General features: G+C 45.9%; 1 protein-coding gene across 4 annotated transcripts in view; it reads right to left on the bottom strand.

Annotated features, from left to right (window-relative positions):
* The window catches only part of LOC146863518 (uncharacterized), a 287,879-nt gene that overhangs the window by 247,525 nt on the left and 14,367 nt on the right, over positions 1 to 25,987 (bottom strand). For all 4 annotated transcript variants that reach the window (XM_085642960.1, XM_085642958.1, XM_085642959.1 and 1 more), the window contains exon 2: positions 71 to 961. In XM_085642960.1, coding sequence (XP_085499086.1) covers positions 71 to 731 — 661 coding nt within the window. In that variant the 5' untranslated portion in view covers positions 732 to 961. The remainder of the gene's footprint in view (positions 1 to 70; positions 962 to 25,987) is intronic.

Here is a 25,987-nt window from a genome sequence, read left to right on the forward strand (position 1 = left end):
TTTGAAGCTCAACACTCAGTCTGTTTATGGGACTGTACGTATTTTGCTCATAAAATGCTTAGGGTCCTACCTTGGGTGTGCTGCTCTTCCAGCTGGGGTGTCATCCGGACCTCAGTTTCACCTTCCCCAGGTAGTGCTTGAAAGTCTTCCCCAGCCAAGTAGCTCTCGATCAGTTGAATGGCGATGTCGAGGGACAGTGAGGCCATGTGATGGCTGATCCATTCCCCTGCCCCCTGTGGCAGGATCTGAATGAACTGCTCAACCACAATGATTTCCACAATCTCTTCAGGGCTACGGATTTCTGGCTTCAGCCATCGCCTGGCCCAGTCCCGCAGTTCATGGGCCACATCCCGTGGTTTTGCACCTTCAGTGAAGGCCACGCTGCGAAACTTCCTTTGGTAACTTCTCTCACTCACACCCAAGTGATCCAGTATAGCCTCTTTCAGGACATCATAGTCTTCAGCAGTGTTATGGGGCAGAGCCTGGTAGACAGCACAAGCATCTCCAGAAAGCAAGGGGCCCAGGTGCTCTGCCCACTCTTCCTTAGGCCACATGGCGCTCTCTGCCACAAACTCAAAGGCTCTCAGGAAGGTTTCTGGGTCATCCCCAGGCTTCATCTTCCCAAACTTTATGATCTGCACAGGCATCTGAGATGCTGCCAACAATTGGATTTCAGGCGCCGACTGACAGGCCTGTGGTGGCAGCTGGACTGGCCGTGGAGGCAGCTCCATGGTCCTTGAAGTGTGCTTGGTCTTTGTCCTGGATCCTCTCTGGTGCTCAAATAGTTTGTCCTACCACAATCACTCCAATGATCATGTGCCGCCCATGCTGGAAAGGGTGTCAAAGAGAATTCTAATTGAGTAAGTAAGAGTCCCGCTCCTTCAGTCTGACAGAGAAGTAGCTGCAGATACTCATCAACCAGTTCCAGCGTCTCTTGGGACAATTACAATGAAACCAGAACCTGAAATGACAAGAGAGGCGTTTCAATAAAGTTCTCATTTTTAAGCAGTGTTTTAATCTGTTGTATTCATTTAGCATAAGAAAAGTTCAAGGAATATTTGTCAATAAAAAGCACAACTTTTCTAAACAGTAGTATCCCCCTGACAAGCCCCCGCCCATCCGTTCCTTGCTGGATAGTCCAAAGGAAAATCGTCATAATAAAAATCAGCACTAGACTGTCATTTGTGTAGTTTATAGAAGATCAAGAGCCCATAAACACACAAATCTAGTCATGCTTAACCCAACTGCAAGCAAAGAAAGAGAAAAGACTGAGGTGAGGAGAACAGGTCTTTAGCACGGTGTCCATGTGTTGAAATATAGTCCAACAGTGGCTGCCAGATTGCAGCTAATCTTTTATCCTTCACATTTCCAAAGAGGCGGTCCAAAGACTCCCTACTAGTGTGTGGGCCCCCTCTCCCACCGAGCACCATGCAATATATGCCATATTAACAATCATTCCGTGTGACTTATTCCCCTAACGCCGTTTGGTCTTAAAAGAGAGACAACCACTGCTTCCTTTAAAATAGCATACCCTGCAATATTCTTGATCCTCTTCATTTCTTCTTCTGCTAAAGGTACACTTTTAAGGCAGTTTCATCATACAATCAAACCCTTCTTCTCCGGTCACAACCATTCCAACTTCTAGGGCTCTAGACTTTAGTATCAACCATGCATGAGCTTATAATGCACTTCCCTATTCCTGATACATAATGAACTCTTTTGCAAATCAGAACTCAAGTTCTCCCAATCCTTCCTCTTTAGTGTGCATTTTCATGCCTCTCTATAAGGTCCACGTGTGAGAGTTTAGGCTTCAAAAGGATCTTTCACGCTTACAGCTAATACCTTCACACAGCACTCATCACCTAGTGAGGCATTTCGGAGGGTGCCACCTTTCAGATTCATCTAAGTTACATTTATCTAACAGATGGGATAAAAAGCTACAACCATTCTTTTTTCCAGTTATAAAATGTCCCACTGAATGGAAGTGAGACCTTGTTTTAAAGACTCACTGTACCATAATTTAACTGTGTGTGAAGATACGCTCTGGGTGCTCTCTTCTTGGACAAATAATGTCCCATTGAGGTGTACCCATCACTGTCTTTTCTACATGTGGTCAAACTGTGCATGTCTCATTTTTGGACCATTGATATTAACCTTAGCCGCGACCCTTAGATGCCTGACCATGGTGTGATTTCCTGCACTGCAGGGTTTTACTCCAGGCCTTGGTCTAGCACCCGTCCAAATAAAGGCAGTAATAAGTTAACAGATAAGGGTTGCGAATAGACTGGTTCAAATTTCAACAGGAGCAGCAGATACAGGACCCTCATTTTTTTTTTGGGTAAAAGATTTTATTAATTTTTCACACCCAGGGTCCTGAAGACCAACATTACACATATGACCAGCAGACGAAGAATCCCCCCTCAAACTACACATCAGGAGAAATCCGTTCCACTGCATTCCTACCCTACATCCCCCACCCACCGCCCCCTCTACCCCCACCCCCCCCCAGTCAGTGTGCCCGCAGTAATTCCTCATCAGCCACCTTCCATCTGGCCCTATGGCCTGAGACGTCCCAGCTCCAGGCAAACGGGCAAACCCCTGCTAGTATTCAGCCCGAGAGAGAGGGACCCGCCTTGACCTCCCTCCGCTGCCCTGTTCCCACCTGCGCTCTTCAACCGCTGCCCAGGTAGAGTGCAGATAGCAAGTCCTCCATGAGTGTAACTAAGTGACCCCGTCCTGCATGTACTCCCCCGTGGCCCCCACCGACCCCGTCCCAGGTTCCACTCCCCCATCCACGTCTACAGAATCCCCATCCTCCACAGCCTCCACATTCCTCGTCTCCCAGGAGCGCAGCTCTTCCACCAACACCCCCCACGCCCTCGCCACATCCAGCGCCTTCTCATTAGCGGTCCGCCTGGCCATCTGAAGCCGAAGCGTCCCTTCGCTTCCCGTCCAGGCCAGGAAGCTCCCCCTCCATCTCCGAAAACTCAGGCCGGGCTTGGCCTTCCAATGCAGAGTGAGCTCCCGCTTCGCTAGTATCAGCCCCAAATCGCAAAACTTGCTTGTGACCTTGGTGCGGGGGGTGTGCGGAAACCACAACAAAAGGCAAGTCCCCATCTCCACCTCCAACTCACGGTCAGTCACCTGATTCAGACACGCCACCACATCCGCCCAGTACGAGCCCAGGCCCCGGCAGGACCAGAACATGTGACCAAAATCAGCCCCTTCTACTCCGCATCGCAGGCATGGCGACTGAGAGCCTCCAAAATACCGCAGAATTTTGACCGGAGTGAGGTAAGCCCTATGAAGGGTGTAAAATTGGAGATACAGGACCCTCATGACTGGTCATTTGTTCTGTAAAACATTGTTCATTATGGTTTTACTTTACAGATCATTTACAAAATATTGAGGCGTACAGTTTACGTTATTAGGGATGACGATAGTATGGATCGACATAAAAATGTAACACTTGATCAAAACTAAACATCAGTAACATTATTCCTTCCTCCACCCGCCTGAACAAAGTCTCTGCAGAAATAGAGACCAGAGTACATGGCGGAACAATTCACACCAATTTTTACTCTGTGATTGAGGGAAATTCTTAAGGTGCTCCAAACGAAGGGAAGGGTGGTCACACTATTGCCTCCAAGTTCAGATTTAACGTTATTGTACTACAGAAGTACTTGTGAGCGCTCAAAAGATTACACATATTTTGCTCAGATCTTTTCCAGGTTCCGGTTTATTGTCTTCAACAAAAGGTAGCCAACACGTGTTTCATCCGGTACCATTTTCTGGACTTCGTCAAGGCTTTGACATCAATTCTCTACTGACGGATGCTAATTTCCAAATATTATCACACTCGTGGCCTTGTAGTCTTGCAGTCTATTCATGGTGCGGAGGCCCTGCCAGCCAATACGCCACTAGGCGATGAAAGCTGCCATTTTCATGGGGCTGCAGCGTGCTCTTCTGTAGCCAGGTCGGACGCAATGTCCACTGCTCTTCACCTCCATCTCTGACATTCAGAGATTCCTTAAGGAGCATGGAGATTGGGGGGACAATTTGTGCAGTAGAGGAACTGCCTTTTCGTTACCGGGCATGTGTTTTTTATGCTGGGCCAGGAGCTGTAGCGAAGCACGTCCAGCTGCTCCGATATCTTGCCCATGCCAAATGTTTTCATTTTAACCATGTCTAACCTGCCTAACCAGGAAATAAAAAGTGGAGTCCACTTTCAAGGTCCTAAATTACTTTTAAAGATAGAGAGGAAAGTGGTCCTATAAAGGTCCTCTAATCTGGGTATTATTTTACTCCCCAGGCAGTCAATACAACATGGGCCGCACTGAAACGGGCATATTCTCTTCAAGCGTGCAATGTGTTCTGCAGGTAACAAAAGGTTTAGCATTTCAATCTCTCTATATTGATTTTACATCCTGTTATGTCTTGACATGTTAGAAGTTGACTAAAAAGGAAGAAGAGTTTTTATGGTTTGTACAACATAAAGAGGGAAACATCTCAAATAGTATATGTTGATGCAGATCTGGGCAAAAGGTTTTTTGGGGGGATATCTTGCATTCCTTGAATGCGCCATGCAAATAGGTAAATGATCCAAGCAAATGGGCTCAGTGACTGGAGGCCCGATTCCCATTTGTACGTTTATCAGTCCTGATTTCGCACCATTTACGATTATTGTGGCCGATGAATTATGATGACTGGCCATTGCCACACAGGGGGAATTGGCTCCCTTCCCCACAAAGAACTCTTAAAAGAACAAGTCAACCAGTTTGAAGGCCTTCTCCGCATCCAAGGAAATAAGTGTTGCAGGTAAGTTTATTTGCAGTTTTCGTCCAAGTGGATTACTCACCACACATTACAGCAAGTTAGTCTGTCTCCATGCTGCATGAACTAAATCCAGTACCAAGTGTACTAATAAAGTTACTATTGCAGGGGTGTGGAATTTAAATATTTACTTTTCCACGTGATAGGTTGCTTCATTAATCTACTTGTCCTGTAAAATAATCCACTTGTCCTTTTTGTGCCACGTAATGCAGTGACAAATGTCAGCAATCTTGTTATATAAAAGCTCTGGTATTAGCCTTTCTGATTATGCCAGGGCTCACAATAAACCAGGGTTTGAATTCTATTACAGGACCGGAGGCTTCAGATTATGCTTTCCTTTCTTCACCGTTTAGTTACAGCAGGCAATGAAAAAGTTTAAAACACTTAAACATACTACATTTCCTATGATGCAATGGGCAAGTCTAATCACCATAGAGACTATGCTCTATGTCCTCTCACACACAAGCACTTCCTCTTTCTTTGCTGCTTGCAGCCAAGTTAAGTGCTATATATTTTTTTATTTTTTTGTCTTAGTTGTGCTTTTGAAATGCTATATATATATATATATATATATATATGTACTTTGTTGTGGCTTATATTGCTTATTTGCTGTAATCGCGCTTAGCGCTGAGTCTAACGGTGATGCTGATTGCTTCTATTGTGACGAGCTTCAGCACGGTGTGTATTCGTTGTGAGCTTCACGATCGGGTGGAGGCGAGCGCGTTTCCCGCTTTGCGCCTCACCGCCACCAGAATCGTTGACCCTCGTTTTCCTGCTGCGCTTCGTGCACACGGTCTGTATTGCGGAAGCCTTCCGTCATAGGGCCCGCGAAAAAGCGTTTGAGCCAGCAGTGGGCTCCATTTGGGCTTTCTTTGGGTTACGCGATGCCCAATTTGTATTTCCCTCTTCTCTCCGTTTCGATATTCAAGCAGAGTTTTCTGGCACAGCCTGGACTTTCATCTCCAGTGCTGTTGGACACCCCTCCAGGCTGGAACAGTAGTGACGGCCCTAGCCGGGTGCAGGCTTGTACAAGTTATTTTCATTGGCTCACCTTACGTCCTCTTTGAGGGCTGCAATAATTTGTTGAGTACAGCTGGGCTGAGGAGCTAGTAATATCTTTACGTCTGTGCACATAGGGGGTCTCCCCCCTTTACCAATTCCACTGGAATTACGACTCGGTTGCTCATTACATATTTGTTTTTCCAAGAACTTTTTGCGTCTCAAGCATTTTCACAATGCAGGAGTGGGCCTCTTTTGAGGAGAAGGAGTATGGTTGATGCGTCCGTTCAACAGTCTGGGAATAGGGCTATTGAGGTTGCGGTTCCCCAGACGGTGAATAAGGCTCTGGCTGCCGCCCTCAAACGCATCACAGCGCAATTGGAGAGTTTTTGCTAAATGTCACTGTTTTCAACCCTCTGAGCCTTCAGGATCCTCCCAGCATGCTTCAGAAGGGGCAAAACAGTTTAAAACCAAGCCGGCTAAACGGCCGCATGCGCAGGCCTTTACTCAACTCCCTCCTTCTAAACCTGGGGATCATCAATATTTGGTGCCCGCAGCCACTACGGCTCCATCTAAAAATGAGGATACTGACACCACTATTGCTGGCACTGACTCTACAGGTACTCCCGCTCCTCCTAAGAAGAAGAAAGCAAAGAGGGCACATCTAGAGCAACAACCTGCCTCAACGCCTTTTGATTTTAACCCTCTGGACATTGTCCACCTGAGGTCCTCTGATTAGGCTCCTCCTCCAGAGGTTGCTGATTACTTACACCAGAATTTGAGGAAGCACTTTGATAAGGAGGTGTGTAACAGACTTCGGTCGGAATGTCCACACCCAGGCATTCCAGATAGGGTTGCAGAGACACCGGACATTGACCGAACACGCCATCAGTTTCCTTGGCAACGCCAATTGCACCATTTCCGTGGAGATCACTGCAGGTAAGAGCTCTAGCTCCTCCATCTTACCCTCTGGGGGGGTCGCATTTGTCACTTTGTACACAATTGGGTTAAAATTACATACAACGCCTGGGTCTTACAAACCGTTCAGGATTTTCAAATAGAGTTCTTCCAGTGTCCCACGCAAGACTTTATACCGCCCCCATTGTTTTTTTCCCCAACAAGGCATTTTTATAGAGCACGAAATAGCAGAGTTTCTGGAGAAGCGCGCTGTAGCCTACTACGACACCAAATCCGAGGGCTTCTGCAGCAATGTCTTACAAGTGCCAAAGAGGGGCGGTGGTTACAGGCTGGTTCCAAACCTGAAGGGCTTCAATCATTTTGTTCTCTATCGACATTTCAAGATGGAGGGAATACATCTACTGACGGATCTTTTGAGGCAAGGAGATTGGATGGTCCAATTAGACCTCAAGGATGCCTATCTCACGGTGCCAATCTTCCCTCCACACGGGCGCTTCTTACAGTTCCAGTGGCAGGACCGGTGGTTGGAATATTTGGTCCTTACTTTCGGTCTTTCCTCGGCGCCTTGGTGCTTCACCAAGCTGATGAAACAGGTGACGGCTCATCTCCAAGAACAGGATATTCGTCTCATAATTTATCTAGACGACATACTCATTATGGGACCGTTAGTTGCCCTAGTAGCCCAGCACCTTCAAATCACGGCGCAGCTTTTGGAGAATTTGGGTTTCGTAATCAATTCAACCAAATCTGTCCTGTCTCCGACTCAGTGGATAGAGTTTCTGGGCTTTGTAATCAACTCTCAGACGGTGCATCTTCAGCTGCCCAAGATCAAGTTGCGGGATCTGAAGAAGGAACTGAAGGCAGCACTAACCAAACAAGTAATATCGCTGCGGGCCATTGCTTGTCTGGTGGAACTGCTTCCATCCCCGACTCAAGCGATTTTTCCGGGTCAGTTGCATTATCGGCCTTGCAACGCTTGAAGATCCAACACTTGGAGAAAGGTCTTTCCTACTCCGACCAAGTTCCCCTCACGGATGTGGTGAAGGCGGAGCTCAATTGGTGGCTGACTCATGTAGATGCATGGAATGGTCAAGCGATCTTCGGATCTCGGACGGAAGTGGTCATAGAGTACGATGCCAGCCTGTGGGGCGAGATGCGGGGAGATAACCACAGGGGGCAGATGGTCTCTCCAGGAATTAGCTTGCACATCAACTGCCTCGAGCTCCTAGCGGGTTCGTTTGCGGTCCGCTCACTCTCCAAGGAATGTCTCTTGTTGCATCCTCCTGAGGATGGACAATATTTCGGCAGTGAGGTACATAAACAATTAGGGGGGGGACCAGATCTCCGATGCTGGCGGAGAGCCAAGGATTTCAGATTACAGTGATAGCGGAATACCTTCCAGGACAGGACAATGCGATAGCCGATTGGAATTCTCGCCACTTGCAAGATTACAGCGATTGGCAGCTCCACCCCTTCCTTTTTCAAATGATTCAGGAAACGTGGGGTCCTTGCAGGATAGATCTTTTTGCCTCCAGGCTCAATCGCCAACTAGAAGCATTTTTCAGTTGGAGGCTGGACCTTCTGGCGAAAGCCACAGATGCGTTCATACAGGATTGGTCGACGTCACTGAATTATGCATTTCCCTCTTTCACCGATTCCCAGAGTAGCGACCCAGATTGTCCTTCAACAAGCGGAACTTGTCCTAGTCACACCAGTTTGGAAGTCTAAGCCGTGGTTCGTGGGCCCTTCTGGAGTTAACCTGCGATTTTCCGCTTCCCCTTCCATGGCCTCAGACGATGCTCCAGGGCCCTCCGGGAGAACTGCACCCATTAGTTCTAGCGGGACAGTTGTCCCTGATAGCCTGGAGGCTTTCAGGCAATAATGGTCGTAGCCAGAAATTTCAAAGGAGGCTTCCGGTTTTATTGACCGGTAGGTATGCATCCGGTCATATGCAAACTCCTCAAAGGCATACGAGTGGCGAATCCGCCTAAGGCTAAGTATTCTGCTTTAAGGGATGTTTATAAAGTGTTGTCTTTGACAGCTGGCCTCATAATGAGGAACTTTTGAGAATGCAGTTATCTGCTAAGCTAGCTATGATCCTTTGTTTGTCTGCTTGTCGACGAGTTTCTGACATCAGAGTCCTGGACCTAACAGGTAGAGTGTTTTCCCCGGAAGAGGTTTCCTTTACAATTTCTGCTTGGACAAAAACTTTCACATTCCATTGAATATCATGCTTTTCCTGTTAAATGCAAAGTTGTGTGTGGCACAATGCTTGAAAGCTTATGAATAGTGTACCCAAGCGGTTATACCAGTTTGTTGTTCCAGACCGTTAATTGCATTACAGAAACCATTGAAACCAGTTACTTCTGCAACTATTGCCAGATGGCTCAAATATGTAATGCAGGAAGCTGGTATTGACACTGTTATCTTTGGGGCCCATTCAGTGAGGGGCGCCATGGAGTCCAAGTCTTACATGTTAGGCACTAGTTTACAAGATATAATGGAGGCAGCTGATTGGTCATCTGATTCGAATTTTAAACAATTTTATTACAAACCTGTGGGTGATATTGCTTCTGTTGTATTGGTAAAGCGTTGAACTAGCATAATCGGAAGCCTCCGGTCCTGTAATAGAATAAAAGATTTGCTAGCATTCGAACCAAGAATTTTCAATTCTATTAAGGACACGGGGGTGAGGATTATCCCGCCCAATCTATATGTTCATATTCATGATTGTGTATTACTACCCGCCCTGACAGTTCTGCTTATCATGGTTATTACGACTAGTGAATTTCTGTTGCAGGAGCGGAGCAGAAAGGTGATCAATAAACAGCTGCTTGTTGCCAAGTTTGGATGATGTGCTGAGCACCTTTAGTTCCATGGAGGCCGAAGGTTATGGCATAAGATTTTGTGTTCTGTGTTTTTTCCTACATTTCGATGGACATAAGTTGGATTCAAATTGGACAGTGTTCGTTCAAGGCAAAGGAAGAGGAAGTGCTCATGTGTGAGAGGACATATATAGAGCATAGCCTCTATGGTTATTAGACTTGCCCATTGCATCATGGGAAATGTAGTATATTTAAAAGTGTTTTAGACATTTTCATTGGCTGCTGTAAATAAACAGTGAAGAAAGGGAAAGCATAATCTTCGCCTCCATGTCCTTAATAGAATTGAAAATTCTTGGCGCGAATGCTAGCAAATTATTTATTCTAGCAATTTCCTTATTTTGCCACCTTTCATCAGATCTACATACTGGGGCTGAAAGTAGAGTTAAGCCATAGCTCCAGGGTTCTGAAGCCCTTGTGAGTCTATGCAAACCTAATAAACTGAATGTTTTAAGGGTTTTCTTCAGCTCTCATTTGAATGTTTTGCTACACTGAAAAAGGTCCGAAAATTCACTCCTGACAATGGCAGAAGTAAAACTTCTTCCAGAGTTGGGAGCAAAGTGGCTGGAGGAAAAGTGAACTTGTAAACTCTCAACAGATTTTCACATTAGCAAATCTACACCTGTATATCTGTGCTAAAAAGCAGTTCACAAATATTTTCTTTGAGTACGATTTCCTGGCCTACTTTTGTAAAATTCTTATTAATTCATGAAAGCTGTAAATCTGCACTAAACAAGAGACATATACCTTGGGTGCAATTTTGTGACTTTCTTTTAGAATTGGGCCCCTAATTAGGTCTGAGGTTACCAAAGACGTTTCGTTTTTATTAAAAATCTCTCTCTCTCTCAATCGACTAACTTCCACTCTTTCACAAGGATCATATGTGCACACAAAGTAGTGTTTTCCAAAGTGGCAATATTATTGCCAATCTTTGTGATAATGGGGAAGGTCTGACAGCTCTCACAAGGTTTTACATAAACCATATCAAAACAAGACACGCATGGAAAAAAAACAAAAGTCTGACCACCAATATCAGACTAATTTGGTTTTCCAATGCTTGTTTATTTTCATGGTTCCCATTATCTTGTTGAAACTGATGGCACTGATTTTCCATTATGAATAACTTTGGGAAATACTAGCATGGACCAACACATTTTACTAAATGATGCTTCAAAGAAATGTTACCTACAATTTCACAGCAGTTTAGCAACATACGTTTCCCCAGTGGCATTTCTTTTGTTAACATTTTATTTTAAACACAAAGGATTATCAATTTTGCCTTCAAGCTTCTGCAGATATTTGCATCTAATCAGAGAGCATTCTGGGAGCATTGTATGTCGCCTCGTATTGTTAAACTTTGCAAAAGCATGTACATATTTTGATAATGGAACCAGTCAGTAGTGCAGCCCACGGTTACAAACATTCCTTAGAACGCTCACCTTAATAAGAAAGGCGTATTAATGAACCATAAATACAGGTTTGAACAGCATTAACACATGGTCACAGAAATTACCTTCAGACAATGCTCCTTACTGAGCCATAATGTAGCACTGCAAACTGGCAGCCGAAGGGTTTGTCATGAAAACTTGTCCCTGACACCAAACAATATCTCCTCGGCATCGAGCTATAGGAATTCCACACTCCCGATATTCAATATGTTATCTGGTGAATTAAGTGGTATTGCAAACTGAGGTAAACTTTACATATGTACAAATGTTTGTTTTGGTGTTAGGTGCATATATAATTTGTGTAGGTAAGGGTTCAGCGATAGGTAGGGCATTAGGATGTAAGGTTCTTTAAGATTACTATGTAGATGATTTTACGATATTAAAGGCACACATTAAAATCAATTTTAAACAGAATAATTTAATGTAGAGTTATTTTTTAAGTTAGAAATACTTATATAAAATGTAAAGAACATTTAAACAGTTTATTTTTCTAAGGTTAAAATTAAATTAAAAGAATACATTTAGTTATATTAAAAGTAACTTAAAAATTTAAATGCAGATCAATATACCAATAAATGGAAATATATAAATATATACACACACACACAAACACTAGGCAGTAGAAGTAAAAAGTAATTTAATTTTAAATACAAAAAAATTAATATATATATATACATACACATATATATATACACACACACACACACACACACACACACACACATTACCTACTGGCGGTCGCCAGTAGGTAGTTATAGTTAGGACCCTGTTTCCATAGGAAATCCGCAACATTCTATTTTGAATAACTTTTGCGCCGGTCGACGAATCCTCGCGAATTTTTCAAAATAGGTGGGGCGCTACGCTCCTACCCTGAAAGTCTCGGGGGGGTTTCTTCAAGCGGGGGCTGAGATAAAAGGGGGGTCCCAAAACGTGTTGTTCCCATGCATTTTTCCATAGGACATTTAGACACAGCTACAGCCCGAACGGCTGAACAGAATTACTTGAAATTTGGCAGAGAGGTAGTCCTCATGTCAAGGAAGTGCCTTTTGTAGGTTTGGTGTAAATCTGTTCAGTAGATTCTGAGAAAATAGCCTTTAAATCAATATATATATCTGAGCCAGCTTACGGTGCGCTTACCGTGCGCTTACCGTACGCGTACGGTGACGTGCGCGAGCGCGATTCTGATTGGCTCTTAGATCTTAGTAAACATTAGAATCGGCCGAAACCAGGAAGCGGCGGCCGCCATTTTCTCTCTCGCACTCTGAGTAGGGCAGCATAAATGAAGCCCAAAAATGGGTAAAGGGGCAGTATATTAAAATAATAATCACCCAGCAATGATATACGGGCCCCCAAACAACCCACAAGGCCAAAAAAAAAATGTATTTTTTTTTCTCGAAAAATCGCCGATTACGCTTACCGTACGCGTACGGTAAAAAGATTTTTTTTTAAAAAAAAGTATCCACACTCTCCCCACCCCATGTGCAAATGGTGCCCGAAGGGCACCATTTGTGTATGGCTTATGAAATAATTTAAATTAATAAACAAAACATTTCACAACGATGCGCATAATATGTCCCCCATGTGCGCACGGTGCGCGAAGCGCATCGTGCGTACATGGCCCATCTCGCATAATGTGGGCACGCGGTGCGCACAGCGCACCGCGTGACCACCGTGCGTGCATGGCACTAACTGCGTAAAGTGGGCGCGCGGTGCGCGAAGCGCACCGCGTGCTCACTGTGCGCGCACGGTGCGCGAAGCGCACCGTGCGCGCACGGAACGAACTGCGTTAAGTGGGCGCGGACGCCACGAATGGCGCAAAGTAAGTTAGCATTTAAAAAACCGTACAAATTCACTGAAAAAACCATAGGTTTCACACACGTTATAGTTAGGAATTAGCATTTAAAAAACCTTGCAAATTCACTGAAAAAACCATAGGTTTCACACGTTATAGTTAGCTGTACATTTTACTGATAAAAAAAACCAATGAAATTCCCCTGTTATAGTTACTGTAGGCAACTATAACTCACGCGACCGTAATCCTCTGCTGATGACATATGTGTCTTTATGAAAAAAAAATATTTGTACTATATATATATAGCTAAAATTTAATGGAAGAAGACATGGGCAAATAAGTGTCTAAATACAGTATTAGCATCAGCAGAGGATTGCGGTCGCGTGAGTTATAGTTGCCTACAGTAACTATAATGGGGGAATTTCATTGTTTTTTTATCAGTAAAATGTACAGCTAACTATAACGTGTGAAACCTATGGTTTTTTCAGTGAATATATATATATATATATATATATATATATATATATATATATATATATACACATACATACACATACACACACACACACACACACACACACACACCTTACTCAGAGGCGGAGCCACGGAGGCTGTGTGGACCCGAGAGGTATCCCACTGAGATCTGTGTCTGCCACCACATCAACTAGGAAGTGGAGACAGTCACCTTAGGACTCGGGACTCAGTTGTGTCTTTTTCAAGTGCATGCTTCTATTTGGTCAGCATCTCTAATTCCTCCCACCTTTTGTTGCTTTAGATCCTCCCTGCGGACTGCCTCTGCTACAAGTAGCTTTCCACGTTCTTGAATTAACGTGGATTTGTGCGCACTCCTTTTTTTGAAATTCCAGCTATACAAGCCTTAAGTTATTAACTTTCATGGGATATGACACCACTTCCTTTATAACCTCAAATATTATACATTTGTTTTTTCTTTTATATCCCATGGATGCTGAAAACGTAAGGCTTGTATAGCTGGGATAACAAATGATGTTAATACTATTTGAGTTAAAAAGGAGTGACTGCACTTCCACTTATCTCATGATAGAAGAAATTGAAGTAGATGCTGGGACTATCTGGCGGTGCCAGTGTTCATTTTGAATTGTAAATACTGCTTGGCTATATTGTTGGTATTAACATGCTTAATATAATTTATACATTAATGAAGTAAAAGAATAGTCTTATTCTCAATACGTCCATGACTACTGTTTTTGTATGATCATTTGGATTCACACTCTGTCCCGATATTGAATACGGAAATAATTTGGATTAAAATAATTCATCTAAGAATATTTTATATATCATTAGTATTTCAAACCAGTTCCTTGGGGGAAATTGGGCTGCCCTATTTTGCTATTGGCTGGTTAAAGGAAGCATCACTTTTTGGTGACAGACTCCGTGTTTATATTTTGCAGTGAGCTTTTCAATTAGTTTGCATTACCATTGCCTGTACATTTTGTCTTTATTTAATAAACTAGGATGTGTATTATCAAGCTTTATCGCAACTTTAAATACTAATAAAATGTGGCTGGTATCAAGGCTTTTGCATTTTTTTGGGGTACATTTGTTTCATACAATTAATCCAACCAGTCTTTTTTTTTGTAAATAAAACCACTCTAACTTTCCTTTCTTTTTAATTTTTATATTTAGTTATGTCTCTTTGGACGCTGCGTTTTTCCGGTGTTTACAAACACAAACAGTCCCCTAGATTTTCTGTCAGTTGATTCTCAAGTATTTTTGCGAAACCAAACTTTTCAAATTGCTACTGGCCAATTAGAGGAGTAGAAGGTTGCTGTCAGGCATTATATGGCAGCCAGCCCTTTAGGTATGTTACACACCATTATGTAGTGTTCACACTTCTTTGTAGATCTTTGGAGGGTGCGACAGAATGGAGACAGATCGGTTGAGACAAAATCCAGTATTTTAATGCTGTCTCAGGGTTACAGTTGGCTTTCTTATCCTGACTGCTAACAACCTCTCAACACACAAGGACATGTTCTTTGCAGCAGGCATCTTAATCCCTTGTCGACCACAAGTGACTACATGCGAGCAGCCACCGCGCTCCTCAATGCTTCATCCTTTATACCCGACGCGGCTTAAATGCAACTGCTTACGATGACCATACAGAAGCTTTGTTGCATTATCACATTATATACTAGACTACGCCTTGAATAAGCCCCAGACTTGTATGCCGCAATGGGGCAAAAAGCGTTACAACAAACAAATGATGGACGGAATGCTGACAATGCATACATTCTCCCCCAGTCAAGAGATCTGGGTTAAATCCATCGTTCTTTTGCCCACTCCACCACCCCAGTTCAGACATGGCCATATGCAAATCAGTCTTGACCCTGTGCCTCATGGGAACAGTCCAGCCCGAACTGCCAAGCCATGTCTTCCCTGGACCGGAATCAAGCATCCTAGGACCGGTTTCTGGCTATCAGCCGTCATCAGCCAGGATAGCTTGACTCCAGTGGCGTAGTGAGCACGGGTCCCACGTCTGGGAATACCCATCCCACTTAGGGCGAAAAGCGTTACAACAAACAAATGATGGACGGAATGCTGACAATGCATACATTCTCCCCCAGTCAAGAGATCTGGCTTAAATCCATCGTTCTTTTGCCCACACCACCACCCGGTCCAGGGAAGACATGGCTTGGTAGTTCGGGCTTGACTGTTCCCATGAGGCACAGGGTCAAGACTGATTTGCATATGGCCATGTCTGAACTGGGGAGGCGTAGTGGGCAAAAGAACGATAGATTTAACCCAGATCTCTTGACTGGGGGAGAATGTCTGCATTGTCAGCATTCCGTCCATCATTTGTTTGTTGTAACGCAATGGGGCAAAACACTTCTCAGCTGTGCTTCAGTTTGTTTTGGATTGAGTGAATTGGATTAAAAAAAGAATCGCCCCTGAGCCCTGGTTATTTTTTGCTAATAAATCTGACTACCAGATTGTATGCAATATTATCCATCATGAATTAGAATTTTTTAGAATCCTATGAATATACTCACTTGTCCTGGTTTACTTACGTATCTTAATCCTCTGCACTACTTTAACATTAATGGAAACTATCCCTAATTAAAACTCAGATCTCTCTTCAGCAGGAACATTAATTGCCAAAGTTACCTTTACAATGCAGCACCAGTGCAACCCCACCAATCTAGCACCAGTGCAGCACCACCACCGCAACAGCAGCACAGACCCACCTCAACAGCAATTCAGCACCAATGCAACACCACTTCACCATCGCAGCACCACATCAGCATCACCACAGCACAAACTCAGCACCACCTGAGCACCAGCACAGCATCACCTCAGTAACACTCAGCACCACCTCCTCATTGGTGCACCACCAGTGCCGCACCAGTGCAGCCCCACAAGCCCCACCTCGGCACCAATTCAGCAACAACGCAGTATCACCTCAGCACAGCACAAACTCAGCATCACTCAGCACCACCTGAACACCAGCCCAGCACCACTTGAGCATCAGCACAGCATCACCTCCCCACCAGCGCAGCCCCACCTCAACTCAGCACCACCTGAACATCGGCTAAGCACCGCCTGAGCATCAGTGCAGCGGCAGCAACTAAACATCACTCAGGACCACCTCAGCATCACTTCTGCACCAGCACACCACCACCTCTGCCTCACTCAGCACTACATAACTATCATTCAGCATCACCTCTGGACCAGCACACCACCACCTCCGCTTCACCTCAATATGCCCTCGGAATCCGGCATCTGCTGATTCTGCCCTAATATCCATCTGATGCTTCTGTTGTAATTCAGGTACTATTTACCAACATCCACCCTCCCATTGTTTATGCCCCCCCATAAACAAACAAAAAATATACTTGCCAGTATTTCAGGGACAAAAAAAAAACTAGAAGACATTTATGTCAATTCATTTTTTAATACAGCGGTTCAGTTGTAAATAAAGTATTTTTGGTTATATATAAAGGTAACAAAAATGCTTAGAAAACTATTTTATTTTAACTTTTTAACATACTACACAGCAGAAACAGCTCTACAGCATAGCTTATTAAAGACATTAGCAAAGCCAATAGCTCTAGCTAAACATTTATAAGTGCAAAAAGAACAGTTGATGGACAGAATGCAGAACAATGTCATACATTCACCCCAGTACAGAGATCTGGGCCCAAATCCATTGTTGTTTTGCTCACCATGCCATTCCAGGTTGAACCCAGCCATATGCAAATCAGACTTGACCCTGTGCCTCATGGGAACAGTCCAGCCCGAACTGCCAAGCCAGGTCCTCCCTGGACCGGAAACAAGCATCCTAGGACCGGTTTCGGGCTTTCAGCCTTCATCAGCCAAGATAGCTTGACTCCAGTGGCATGGATAGCACGGGACCACGTCAGGGCATACGCTTGGCAGTTCGGGCTGGACTGTTCCCATGAGGCACAGGGTCAAGACTGATTTGCATATGGCTGGGTCTGAACTGGGGGTGAGTGTTTGAAAAGTTTCAACACTCCATCCATCATCTTCTTGTGTTTGCTTTAAACATTTATAAGGCCAAAAAGGCGAGACCTACTGGCTATTCCAATGTGTGTTGTTATAAATGGCCCACAGGGATATCAGTGATGACATTATTTATGACATGAGTGAGGTAATATGTAAGGTCATCAGCAGAGCAAGGAGGGGTGCACGTTATAGTTAGCTCTGCTAAATAACTAGTGAAATTCCGTTTTTTTTCGTTCAAAACTGTAATGTTATTGACATTCACCTAACTACAATGTCACTTTAACCTTTGGTTTTTTCATTCATATAGTCACAGTAAAATAAAGGTTACAGGGACGTTATACTTAGGCTCAGATTTCACTTGTAGAAAACCACTGAAATTCAGCAGTTATAGTTAGCTGTGCTAACTATAACGTACGCCCTGGTCACGAGTGTGGACGCACAGTGATTAGCTCCGCACAAGGCCTGCCAAACGATCCTGCAAGTAACAACCTGCCACATGCAGCGTTGAACGCAGTATTATAATACCAGACATCGCGCCGACCCTCGACAGAAGAACCTGGCTGAATCAGAAGCTGCTGGGCGCGGCACGGTGACCCAGAGCCGCGGAGTTTGGTTGGAGGAGACCCGGCCATGCGCGCTTGGCATCAGTAGCGGAGGGCCACGCTTGTCCCTGCTGGTGAGTGATCGGCAGGATGGGAGCTCTGCATCGGCTGTGGTGTTCTTACTGTGGAAGGATCGCCTAGCCCACTTAGCCCGGACCAGGTCGTGAAGCCGGGGATCTGCAGACACCTCTGCCCGCGAGGCGATTGTGTCTTGGAGGCCTTGTGGTGCTTTATCCCGAGGTCGCCTGTGGCAAATTCTGAAGACCCCCACCCAGTGCCGTAGGCCTGTTATAGCAGGTGAGATGAAGCGGATGACTCCCCCGACCCTATTGAAGCCGCAAATAGGCACAGGGGGTGACGACGGTCGGAATTCAAAGAGGCACACAACCGTGAAACTTGCACCCTGATGGCTCCCCAAGACTGCTCTCCCTCCTACTACGACCTACATTGAAGTAAATACATTGGGTCCCCCAAATGGTGAATGCCCAGTGACCCGGCGCCAAGTATTGCCTTACTGCACGATAGCCACGCACTGCCTGCCTGGGGTAAAGTGGTGGAGGATAAATTCTGGGGCCAGACCCGGCACTAGACCCTGGGGAAGACAAACACTGGATCTAAAAGTAGTGGACTCACCACTGTCACCAAAACGATCTGTCCTGCTGAGTGAAAGGTGGATGTCAGGATGACAACATCCGATACCGGAGGGGCCAGATTGTAACCAATACTTCAGCACCCCTTACCTACAGATAAACTGCCACCTCGGATGGCGCCCTATAGGAACTGATATGTAACCATGTCCTTCCACCCTATTATCAAATTACTAAAGCCAACATCCTCAGAGTCGTAATTGCGCCACTAGCGGCCGACTATTGAGCAAATACACCTGTCCTGAGGTGGGGCTGCGCTGGTGGTGCACTGGTGAGGAGGTGATGCTGTGCTGATGCTCAAGTGGTGCTGGGCTGGTGTTCAGGTGATGCGGTGATTCACCTGAACGCATATATTTGAACTCTGAGTCCTGCCTTGCTGCATCAAAGACAATATACCCCTTCTTAAATAAGAATCAGATGACCAGGACGTGCCTGCAAGCACCCCAATAATAGAACAAAAGTTCTGTTTCTTTCCAAAGACCCATCGTCGCTAGTATAATCACCTGCATACCGTCACTCAATCAGACCACGCGAAATCCCGACCGACCGACGCAACATCTCATGCAACTGACGCACAAAGTACCGCGCAGTCAGCAGTCCCAAACCCTGGAGATCATTCACACCAGTTCGACGAACTGATGGCAGCGGTGTTGGACATTAAATCTACATTAGGTCCCAAGATGGACTCGCTCTGTGTAGAAATGGTGTTCCGGAGAGAAGATCACAAAATATTGAAGGACAGAGTGGAGGAATCGGCACTCGCATCTCTGCAACCCACTGTGTCCACGGATCAGAACAAAACCCTCTAGCAAGAGGTGGAATACCTGAAAAGCCGTATGAAGGATCAGGAGGGCAGGTCACGCAGGAATAATGTACGTATGGTGGGCCATCTGGAACGAAAAGAAGGCCAAAGCATGGAGCTCTATCTAGAGACCTGGATATCTTAAAGGCCAAGTTTTCAAAATTCACAGAGTGCCGGGTGGCTCCTGTCGCCCGGGAGGCACCCCCCCAGGCCAGTGGTAGCGAGACGGTTTGATTACCACAATAGGGATCTCACCCTTCAAGTAACCAGGGCCCGCGGCCATGGCAAATTGAAAACGCTGCGGTACATATTTACCCGGACTATACACTGAGCGACATGGATGTAAAGAAATGCTCCGGGACCACGAAATACAATATTCATTGCAATATCCTGCCAAGTTGCGCATCCGATACCAAGAGAGCAACATATTTTGCTCCACCCCTGAAGAGGCCTGGTCCTGGACAGATCAGAACGGGCTAGCACATGCCCCACCACAACCTCAGAGGACAGACTGACATGAAAGCTGGCAGGTACACGCAGATATCGTGCTAAACGAAGAGTGCAACAACCAACTATAACTTACGCCCCTGCTTGTACCATAATGTATTCCAACATTATATGACAGTGTGATTATCGGGAAATATGACGCTCACAACCCTGCCCCCCCCCATCCCCCCCAGGTTATTGACCAAGCTACGCCCCTGTCTATAATGGGGGAGGGGGACAGACATAATTTCAATGGGAGGAGGAGAACCGCGAGCCCCCTCAGGCACTTTTCTGCTGCGGTAGCCCATCCCGCGTGGCCCGGCATTAAAATCCATTTACTTTTAAATCAGGGGGGGAGGAGGGGAGTTACGCGACTCCCCTAATTGAGCTGATTTCAGCCCAGGGGACCCAAGGACGAGTCAAAAACATATGGGGGAGTGAAGTCGAGATTGGGGGAATGGGCCCCTCCCTGGGACCGGGCCATAAAAAAAATGGAAGGGGGAGCCGGCCCCCCCCACTCCCTCCCTGGGCTGATTTCTGACCCGGGGAATGCCAGGCTTCTTGATTGTGGGTGCCCTGGTTCCTCCCAGGGCACCCAGTGACCTCCATTGAGGACTACAGGGGGAGCTTTAAGGACCCCATGGTCCCTGCTAGCGCCCAGCCTCTTGCAGAAGCTGGCATTACTCTCACAGACAGGGAGCTGCTAAACATGCTGCTCCATCTGCGAAAGCAATCCTTTTGTCTGTTTCCCTGCCCGTTCTCAGCAGGCAGGAGCGATTTCGGAGTCCTGCTTCCTGACAGCGGAGTTCGTGTGTGGTCTGGCTTGGCGTGAGCTATCAAAGCTCCTGCCAAGTCAGAGCAAACAGCTATGACCCGGGGGTGAGCACCCGGGACATAGCTGGAGCCAGCCCTGGGGGTAGAGGTCCCCAGGGTCATGTATGGCTCCAGGGGGAGGGGGGTCCGTGTGGCTCCTCCCCTTTGTAGTTCACAGGCCGGCCCAGGGAGGTGGTGGTTCCCGGGGCCATATACAGGGAGGAGGACCCATGCGGCCCCCTCTCTGTTTAAAAATGTTAATTTGGTCCCTGGGAGGAGGTGGTGCCTGGGGCACGGAGGGGAGGTCACAAGGTCCTCCCCAATTTCTTCGTAGTCGGGCCCGGGGAGGTGGTGGGGCCCAGGGGCCTGCGCACCCCATAATACAATCACAAGCCCCAGGAGGTGGTCGTCCTCGGTGCATACAAAGAGCCTAGGAGGGGAGCCCAGTGCACCCCCCTACTATAAGTTTGTTTATATCTGCACATGCCCTCAGGACCTGCCCAACCTGGGGGTTTTTCCAAAACAAGCGCAATAACCAATGCTTTTTTTCGTTTCTTTTTTTTTTAATTCGCCTGTTTTGCAAATCTTCTACCAATTTTGGCATTTATTTTTTTTATATGTTTTTATGCACTGGCTGGGTACCTCTGGGACCCCACAACCTGAGCTAAAGGGTCAGAGCATTTCTGCCCTGCCCCCTTTACTCTTTAGGTTTTTTCTGAGACTCGGCTGAAGTCGAGTTCCAAGATGGCTGCCAACACTTCCAGGTTGAAGTGTAGGCAGCCAATCAGATCTCAGCACAAGATCGGGAGGGTTCGCTGCCCTCACTAGCCAAATGTGGATTTCTTAAAAAAACTACTGAACAGATTTTCAGCAAAATACAAGCATCTGCAATGCAATAGGTCTCGCATTTATGCTAGTTTGAGCTATTGGCATTGTAAATGGCAATGCCTTTTATTTATAACAAATTAAAGGTATCGTCATTTACAGTGGCAATAGCTTATACTCTTGAAATGCGAGAACTATTAAAATTCGAAATTCTTGAAGGCATCACTGAGTTGCCCCCTTCTGTCTCCCATGGCCCCTGAAGAGCTTCCCGTTTGCTACGAGTTAAATAAGCAAGGCGGTGGTAACAAATACGCATGAGAGGCCCTCTTGCAATAAGAGAAACGCATTAAAGAAAATAGTGCTTGCAGTATAAAGACGAAGTACTGTGTAACAACTGAAGTAAAAGGGCCAGTCCTCATGGGAGGTTACAAATTAAGACAAGGCAGTACTAAGGAGGTACTAACTAGCATAACGAATCAGAAGCCAGCGTTTACGAAGGACAATGACAAGCCAATGCCAAATATAGACGGACAGTGGCAGGGCTTCAAGTAGATACTGCCAAACAGCATAGCTCCCAGAGGAGTGCATGTGCTGCTCAGGCTCGACTTAAAAAGCACTCTTTCTGGACCAAAAGCCGCCTTACTGACAAATTTGATGTAATTCCGTCCAGCGGTCAAGGCTGTAGTCGTGTTCAAAATCCATATGGGAATTAAAATGGGGAACGCGACCCTCCCCTCCCTCTTTTCAGTGTCCGCTTGACGGATCGCCTGAAAGTTCGCATGTACAAGAAAAATCACAGGCGCACGTTTTTATGGAAAATTTGGTGAAGATTTGTTAAACTGCGCCAAAGATACAGGAAGGTCAAAAACGTGGTTCTAACTACACCTACTGGTGAGCACCAGTAGGTAAAATATACACATATATTCACTGGAAAAAACAAAGGTTACAGGGACGTTATAGTTCGGCTCATATTTCACTCCTATAAAACCAGTGAAATTCAGCAGTTATAGTTACCTGAAGTAACTGTAACTTACGCCCCCGCCGTGCACTACTTATATGACCTCACATCATACATCACTCATGATATGGTCACCAGCATCACTGATGACATGGTCTGCGTGGCTGTGAGAGAGGCTCTATTGGTGGGTGAGTGGGTGTATGAGTGGCTGAATCAGTGACTGTGTGGCTGTGCGAGTGGCTCTATGGGTGGGCAAGTGGTGTATGAGTGGCTATGTGGTCGGAAAGTGGATGTATGGCTGGGTGCATGGAGGAGTGGCTGTTTGAGGGGGGTGTCTGGTTAAGTGAGTTGGGGTGTGAGTTGCTGTACTGGAGAATGAGGTCTGTGTGTGTCTGTATGGGTGAGCGAGCAGGTGTGCAAGTGGTTCTATGGATGTGCGAGTAGTTGTAAAGCCAAATGTTTCGCTGTGTTCAAAGAATGCTTTGGGCGAGTGATTAGAATTGATAGGTTGTATGGTTGAATAAGCGGACGTGTGAGTAGCTGTATGGGTGAGTGTGTGGCTGTGTAAGCTGTTTATTTGACGAGTAAGTGGCAGTGTGAGTAGGTGCATGAATGAGTGGCTGTGTGAGTGCCTGTAAACGTGAGTGGGTGTCTGAGTGGTTCTATGGTTGAGTGAGTGGGGGTGTGAGTGGTTGTATGGGTATGTGAGTGGTTGTGGGTATGAGAGGTTGTCTGGAAGTGTGGATAATGTCAGTGATGGCTCTTCGAATGACCCCAATGAAGCTGCTCACACAGACCCCATAGAGCCTTGAGATCCTAACGGGAGTAGTGCACTCTACAAAACCCTGATTGATGAGCGATTTAATATGTGATGTCATAAGCAGAGCCTTGTGGGAGGGGGATAAGTAATAGTTAGCTCTGGGAACTATAACTGCTGAATTTCAATGGTTTTGTACAAGTGAAATTTGAGCCAAACAACAACGCCACTGTAACCTTTTTTTCCTGTGAATTTACAAGGGTTTATCAATTTAATTCTCTAAACTATAAATGTCTTTGTAACCTTTGAGGGTGGCTGTGTGAATGGCTGCATTGGTGTGTGGGTGGGGAGTGGTTTTGTGGGTGGGTGCGAGTGGTTTTGTGGGTGTGAGTGGCTGTATGGGTCAGTGAGCGGGAATGTGCTGTGAGTAGTTGTGTGAGTGGCTGAATGGGTGCGTGAGTGGGTCTGTGAATGCTGTATGGGTCTGAGTGGGTGTGTGAGTATGTATGGGTAAATGAATGGGTGTGAGCAATTTTGAGGGTGTGTGAGTGATTTTGTGATTCTCTGAGTGTGTGTGTTTGGTATATGGGTCTGTGAGTAGAAATGCGGGTGGTTGTGTGGGCTGGTGAGTGGGTGCAAGTATGAGTTTTTTGTGGGTGTGTGAATAGGTGTATGACTGAATGTATGGCTGTGTCACGGAGTGTTTGTGGGTCTGTGAGTGAATGTCAGAGTGGCAGAATGGGTGTGTGAGAAGTTGTTGGAGTGTCTGTGTGGGTGTCAGTAGCTGTGTGAGTGACTGGGCATGCCCTCACCTCCCTATATTCAACAAGAGTCCACAGTTTTGCACAAAATTCCTACTTAACTGGGGTACTTTCTACTGGTTAATCAGTAAGTGCTACCTAGTTGGGTAAATGTCTAGTGTGTATTCTATACTATATTTGTGCCATGGTCCATGAGGAAATGTCTCCAGCGACCTTATGTGCTTCTTCATCCAGTAAACTGCGATAACATGAATACTTGCAGCCAGAAGGCAACGATACAACAGAGACAGGTGAGTCTCCACCAAACAAGGGTACGTCCTCTAAACTATATGAAACAAGTGCTTCTTTGGTGGGTAGAGATGTTCTCAAATTCTTTGGCACCAAGAATGCATCACCAAAATTGGGAAACTCGCTCGGGCCTTTTGATAAGCTGTCCCTCATCCTAGCAAAAGGCGGGAAAACCTTTGCATACTACTGAGGTGGACAGGGCTGGCCAAACAGTTGGAGCATCCAGGTGATTTTGCACATTTGCATACTCGTAGTCATTTAAAGGGGGAACCACGGGCTCCGCTCTCACCAGGAGTCGCCAAAAAAGAACGCACTTGTCACAGTCACTACAGATTGCGCTCTGATAGATCAACGATGCATTCAGCTTTTTCAAAGCAAAATAACTGAGAAAATACACTTGCTTTGCCTTCACCAAGCACAGAAAGTTAGGCATATTTGCTTTCTACAGAAATGGAGCTTCAACTGGGGCAAGTGATAGCCTCAATTCCCCTGTGGTCCTTGGTATTGCTCCATCACGCAGGGAGCTGCTAAATATGCAGCTCACTGTGTGCAGGAGCAATCCTTTCATACGTTGGGCAGGGAAACAGATGAAAACTCCACTCCCAGCAAGAGGGAGCAGTTTGACAGCTCCTGCTTGCCGGGAGCAGAGTTAGTGTTTGCTCTTGCTTGGCAGGAGCTGTCACAGCTCCAGCAAAACAAAAGCAAACAGCTATTTCCTGAGGATGGGCATCTTGGGTGATAGCAGAATCAGACCCTGAAGGTTGGTAGTTCCCATGGCCATCAATGGCTCCAGGAGGGGGGCTACGCAGACCCCCCTCCCGTTTCTACAGGCTGGCCCCGGGAGGTGGTGGTCCGAGAGGATAAATATGGGCTGGGAGGAGGGACAGGTAGCCTCCTCCTTTTTTGGCAGTTCTTTGTGCCCCAAGGAGGTGGCGATCCCTGGGGCAATTAATTCCAAAGCCCTTGGGAAGTGGTAGTACTGGAACCTCGAAAGGCCCGAGTAAGGACCTGGCCCACCCGGGGGCTCAAAACACAAAAAACAAGTGCAGGAACCTACGCTGTGTTTTTCCCCGCCTGTGTCACGCAGAAATTCCCGACGAATTCCTGATGAAAAATAGTTTTTGCCCTGGCCGGGGGGCACCAGAACCAAGCGGTCAGGGTATTCCAATATGCCCCACCCACTTTTTTTTCATGATTTTTTGGGACTTGGCTGAAGCAGAGTCCCAAGATGGCTGCAAACACTTCCTGGCTGAAGTGTTAGCAGCCAATCACATCTTTGCAAAAAATCGACAGGATTCGAGGAGGGGTCATGTCCCTAGGTATGCAAATTTCATTTTCTTTTAAGAACTCAAACTACTAAACACATTTACACCAAATAACAAGCATTGGCATTGCCAATAGGTCTCGCCTTTGGGACCTTATAACTGTTTAGCCATGCAACAGTTGATATTGTTGCACCAAGGATATTGTGCTGAATAACTAAACACTTATAAGGTCCCAAAGGCGAGACCTATTGGCTATGCCAATGCTGGTTTGTCATGCTGCAAGTCGAAGGTTTTAGCGCTATTCGTACAGCTGATATAATCAAGCCCGCCATGTTCTACGTGAGCTAAAATATATGTAGATTTAAGCGTGCTGGAAAGGAGTGGGGAGAAATTCGAAGGCAGTGTGTC

Source organism: Triturus cristatus, chromosome 2_2 (assembly GCF_964204655.1).
Source record: "Triturus cristatus chromosome 2_2, aTriCri1.1, whole genome shotgun sequence".
NCBI lineage: Eukaryota > Metazoa > Chordata > Amphibia > Caudata > Salamandridae > Triturus > Triturus cristatus.